Source organism: Lolium perenne, chromosome 2 (genome assembly GCF_019359855.2).
Source record: "Lolium perenne isolate Kyuss_39 chromosome 2, Kyuss_2.0, whole genome shotgun sequence".
Lineage (NCBI taxonomy): Eukaryota > Viridiplantae > Streptophyta > Magnoliopsida > Poales > Poaceae > Lolium > Lolium perenne.
Window position 1 is genome coordinate 162,513,910 of NC_067245.2, and position 6,000 is coordinate 162,519,909.

Here is a 6,000-nt window from a genome sequence, read left to right on the forward strand (position 1 = left end):
AAGAACAAGTTTAGTCTAAAAGATTAGGGTTTCCCTATTGCATGTGATCACGTGTATCATCCCTCCGGTGGTACGGCGCTGCCGTTATCTATTATATCCGCTGCGAAGGTTCTTGTGTTCATCAAGGATTGTCTAGTCTTGGTTTGAGGTGTATCGTTCGTCGATCCGTTGCTTGCTGGATTCGTTCCCTCTTCTCCAGGCTGCGCTCATCGCGTTGTTGGGAGGATTCTCTACCCCAGGTTCTCACTGAGAAAGATCGAGCATCAACTAAGGAGGATCCAGTGGGTCGCTCCCTTATCATACGTGATGTTGTTTTGGAAGAAATCGATGATGCCCCAGGTACACATTCTTGTTTCCCAAATATATAATGTCAGTCTCACCTAAACAGTGTGTGCATGCATTATATCCCTTGTTTGACTATCCTGAAATGTTACTAAGAGCATGCCAATAATTGATGGTTACAAACAACAACGCTCGTACGTTAAATTCCTTTTGTTTGTGCTCATCCCACACAGGTACACCTTCTTCACGCCACAAATGTAAAAGTTCTTCAACCAATGGCCTCAGGTACACATCAATGTCGTTGCCGGGTTGCCTCGGCCTTGGATGAGCACTGGCGTCATAATGAATTTCTGCTTCATGCACAACAAAGGAGGAAGGTTATAGATACATAGAGTCACTGGCCATGTGCTATGACTGGAGCTCTGCTCCCCGAAAGGATTAAAGCCATCTGTACTTAGACCAAATCTTAAGTTCCTTGCATCATCTGAAAATGACTTGAACTCTCTGTCGATTTTTCTCCACTGCGACCCGTCAGCGGGGTGTCTCAGCATCACATCTTTCTTACGGTCCTCTTTATGCCATCGCAACAACTTGGCATGATCTTTGTTTTGGAACAAACGTTTCAATCGTGGTATTATAGGAGCATACCACATCACCTTCGCAGGAACCCTCTTCCTGGGGGTGGACTCGCCCTCAACATCGCCAGGGTCATCTCGCCCGATCTTATACCTCAATGCACTACATATCGGGCATGCATTCAAATTCTCGTACTCCTCGCGGTAGAGGATGCAGTCATTGATGCATGCATGTATCTTCTGCACCTCTAATCCTAGAGGGCAGACAACCTTCTTTGCTTCGTACGTACTAGAGGGCAATACGTTCGCCCCTGGAAGCATCTTCTTGAGGGCAATACGTTCGCCCCTGGAAGCATCTTCTTTATTATTTCAGCAAATTTTGAAATCCCTTGTCAGAAGTACCATTATCTGTCTTCCATTGCAGCAATTCCAGCGTGGTACCCAGCTTTTCTAGCCATCTTCGCAATTTGGGTACAACAGTTTGTTATGATCCTCTAACATTTTCTCCAACTTCAACCTCTCCTTTTCACTTCCGCATTTTATCTTCGCATCAAGAATGGCCCGACCCAAATCGTCATCGGGGTCATCAAAAATCGGCTCATCAAAAATGGGCTCTTCTTCAGCTTCGTCTTCCCCATTCTACTATCACCGGCTTCAGTGAACATAGGATAGTTGTCACTATCCTCTTCTTCTTCGTTGTCTACCAATATAACCCCTCTTTCTCCGTGCTTGATCCAACAATTATAGCTGGGCATGAAACCGTTCTCCAGTAGGTGGACGTGAAGGATCTTTAAGGTAGAGTAATCCTTCATATTCTTACAGGAACTACATGGACAATATATGAAACCATTCGACCGCCTGTTTGCCTCAACCACGTTGAGAAAATAATGCATGCCATTAATGAAGTCGGGATGGCACCGATCATCGTACATCCATTGTCGACTCATCTGCATTATATAAGTATATCAAAAATCATTAATTACACAACATCATGGATATATGAGTGACCAACTTAATTAATATTCAAGTTCATCACATAAAAATAAGTTTTTTAATAAAAAAGAAGAGGCTCACCGAGGTGGTATGGTGCCAGCTAGGGGACGACGCTGGCGATCGACGGCGGTGAGAACGGGGATGATACTAAAACCTACAAAACATACTTTAGTTTGATCTCAAATTGCATATAAAAAAATAAAATCCCTAACTTAGGCATTTCATCGAACACCTTGTAGCACTAGAAAAATAATACGAGTTAAAACTAGCAAAGAAATGAGCTAAATTAGGAACGCCGGAAGAAAGGATGATATTCCTAAGCCTTGGATAGATGGATGTCGTTAATCTAGTTAAAATGGTGGAGAAAAAATGAAGATTTGTTGGAGTGTGAGACGTGCAAAATATTTAGAAATGTGAGAGAGAAGAGAAAATGAGCAAGGATCGGGGGGGGGGGGGAGCTGTGATCATATAGAGGCACCCTTTAGTACCGGTTTCTTTAGATGAACCGTTACCAAAGGTCCAGCCCTGGCCCCACCCGCACCTGAAATTAGGGCTGAAGACCTTTCGTACCACTTCGTAACACGAACCGGTACAAAAGCCCCTCACGAATCGGTACAGATGCTCCTTGCCCGCCTGGACCCCCGAACCGGTATAAATGACCCCTTTAGTACCGGTTCGTAAGGGAACTGGTACTGAAGGTTTAGACGGTTGCCCCTTTTTCTACTAGTGATGGTTGATTTGTTAACTAGACATCTATGGTTGACTTTGTGGACTAGACATCTATGGTTGTGTTATATCTATATATGCACTAGGTTGTATTATTATCTATAATAATGTCTTTTTATTATGTACTTGTATAATAGAGATCTTATTTTGGTAACACTACATAAGAACAAGGCATTAGAAGGTACACTCCGTTGTGTCGTCTATACCTTATTGTATTTCACCTCCGTGTTCTCCCCCTATGCTACTAAGCATTTAACTGCAGCTTATATATAGAAAAATATATGCTAGCTTTCCTCACTTTCTTGATGATAATTATTATGTATTTATGTGTAGTCAAATGGGAAACACATTGGCTGTAAGAAAATGAGGAGACTCGTGAGGCCCACAACCTTCTTTTTTTCCTTGTATCATGTCATCCGTAGTTGGACGTGAGTCACTAGTTACTTCAATTGGCATATCTAATAATAATTTCTATTTGTGTATAACATTCTCACATTGAAGAACATTTTGTGCTATATTTTCGGATCATTCGATCAATACATGCAAAAGCGCAAGTGCCCCCTGCACCGAGTGCCATCTACCCTTTTGGGAGAATTAGTATCACAGCTGGAGGTTCCAGCTGCAGCGTGATGCAAAACGATAATGACCAAGGAAAAATGGAGAAATCTCTTCATTTTTATCCCTCCTAGGTACATCACCATCAGACAGATAAAGACATAACCAAGCAAGGTTACATATTCTCTTCTTTTCTGTATCTTTCTCGTTTGCAGAGTTACCACATAAAGCTATATCTTAAATGTATGTATACATATGATGTATCAAACACGTGCTCGTATATAATTGAGATTTGGTATTGTATTCTCATTAATGTTCAGATGGGCATACATCTGCTAGTATAATTATTCTATAGGTGCAAGTAGTCGGTTCACATAAAAGGATGTTTGAAATGTTTCAATCAGCATACGAGGAAACATGATAGGTCGTGCGTGAAAGGAGATGAACAAATACAACCAAAAATGAAAGATGTTTACGATCATACAAAACACAACGAAGAGTAGTAGTTTGCGAAGGCCCTCATATTCGCAGACGGTTGAGTGACCTCAAGCGTTTGCGAAAGTTTAACCATCGCAGACGGTTACGTTGTAGAGGCGCATTGCTCACCCTTGCATAGTTAAGGTATGGATACATCGACAACCAAGCATTAGCATTTTGTGAACATATATAATTCTTCAATTACATTACAACACTTTCAGGTCGATATTCCTGTCTGTCACCCAAGAAACAAATTTAGAAAAAAGTAAGACAAAGCTATGTCCAGGACGGCACACAACACAATCAAGGTGGCCGAACAACATAGTCTATGTAATGAAGGAATTAACCCGTAGTGACTGTACAAACTTATTCAAAGGCTTTTGCTAGCATAGCTAGCTCCGAACAATTACCAGCTACAGATATAACAATTTAAGAGAGAAGTCCAATTTTCCTCTAAATTTGTCTTGAAGTTCAGCTTACAACTCTCAACTTTCAAATCTGAATTCGAAAAACCGTTCAGAATAACCCCTTGCATTGTCTTAAGCTGGTTTTTTTGTCACGTAATGTATTGTACTGATTATCAATTGACCATCGTATCTCACAATTCAATCAAAGAACACCTACTGATCATCACTCCACCATCGTATCTCAAGTGTCAACAACTAACACTCAGAGCATGAGCACTGCTGCGGCCACGGTGCCGGCCACCGCCATCGCCTGTGAAACCGCTCCGCTAAGGAAAGAGGCCGAAGACGACGGCGGGGAAGCCGGGGCCTGAGCGGTGGCGTCAACAATGGTGACGAGGAGCTTCATGCCCAAACTGCAGTGTGGTCCCACGCTGCAGATGAACCACCTCCGCCCCACCTTGTCAAGTGTGACGGTGTCGGTACCGGAGTTCCAGGTGCCGATGGTGTTCCCCGTCACGTTGCACGCTCTGAAATCCGCGCCACCAACCTCCATCACGTTGTGCTTGTCGGTGGGGTACATGAACACTGCCACCAAGCACCAATTTATTAGCAATTCGGATATGAGTTATTGAGTACTGAGCATGGCTAAGAGCCTAGGATCGACACTGCAAGCATACTTAGGCTGTCGCCAACGACGAAGTTTTTGCCGTCAGTCCAGGTGGCAGGGTATTTGAGGGTCCAGCCGGCGGTGTCCCCAACCATGAAGACCTCGGCGGAGGCCGGTGCCAGGAGGAAGGCGGCAGCGATGGCCGCGGCAGCCAAGAGCAGCACTTGTCGGGAAGCCATTGGGTATATGGTGATGCTCTTGCGTATCACAGCCTCTCTGTTTCTCTTAGTTCGTTGAAGATCGATTGACTTGTAGGCTGTAGCTATATGGCTTGGCAAGATCAGTGCCAATTCGAGTGTATTTATACCTAGCCAATGAATCCTGTGGTGATTTTGAAGCGGACGCAGCTGCAGGCTCATGGCGGCATTACCCGGTGAGTGATAGGGATGCTTATCCCATGAGAAGAGACAACGTTTGGCACATTGTTGGTGCCCCTGCCGGCGACGCAATACTCGGTCAGGGTTGACGATTTCTCCGGCTATTTGGTTGTAGTGTAGAAAACGTATAGTGACCCGCAGATTGCGTACTTGACCTCCAAATGCACATAAAACCGCTAGGTTTGGAAAAATGCCTACTTAATTCATCTGGTTATTAGCAGTTCGCTATCTTGGTTTATAGCAAATGATCCGGCTTCACTGGTGTCAGGCCAAAGAAAATGAAACAAACACGAAGACTAAGGGCATCTCCAATGGGTCGACACATTTCGGACGTCCGAAATGTCCGATTGTGTCCGTTTGCGTCGGCCCGCGGACACCATACATCCCAGGGCGACCGTTTGCGCCAGGTACCTCCAGCGGTGCAAACACATTTTTTTAGCGGAGACAGCGTCAAGGTCCTTAATGGCATTTTACGTCCCGTCGAGGACTGCCGACGGCGATTAACTGTTCCCGCGTGTCGTCGCGTTCCCGCGTGTCGTCGCGTTCTCGCGCGTGCCCAATACATTGGCATGTTTCGCCGGTGTTTCACGCGAGCGGGAAACGACCTGCGCGGCAACGCCGTTTCCCGGCCCGCCGTGGCTATATATGCTGGACACCGGCGGGGTGACGGGCACACCTCAAGCTAAACCCTAGCATGCATCCATGGCCGAGCACAACCTTAGCTGGTATCAGGTAGTTCATATGTGCCACCACGCCCACCAGGAGAAGGACGAGGAGCTAGTCGCCGCCGCCGTTCAGGCCGACCAGCTGGACCTGGAGGTGGCGGCGGAGGAGGAGGAGGTTGCGGAGGCGGAGGCGGCAATGCGCGCGGAATTGCACCTCGCCGCGACCAGGGCGGAAATCGCCGACGCCAGGGCCGAGCTCACCGACGCCAGGGCGGT

The 6,000-nt window shown here is 45.8% G+C and overlaps 1 protein-coding gene across 1 annotated transcript; it reads right to left on the reverse strand.

The window, feature by feature from the left end:
- Window positions 1-4,277: 4,277 nt before the first annotated feature.
- On the reverse strand, window positions 4,278-4,861 carry LOC127328907 (mavicyanin-like). Its single transcript, XM_051355468.1, has 2 exons — window positions 4,693-4,861; window positions 4,278-4,600 (listed from the first exon to the last, which is right to left on the reverse strand). The coding sequence occupies exons 1-2, from the start codon at window positions 4,859-4,861 to the stop codon at window positions 4,278-4,280; spliced, it is 492 nt and encodes a 163-aa protein (XP_051211428.1).
- Between the last annotated feature and the right edge of the window lie 1,139 nt (window positions 4,862-6,000).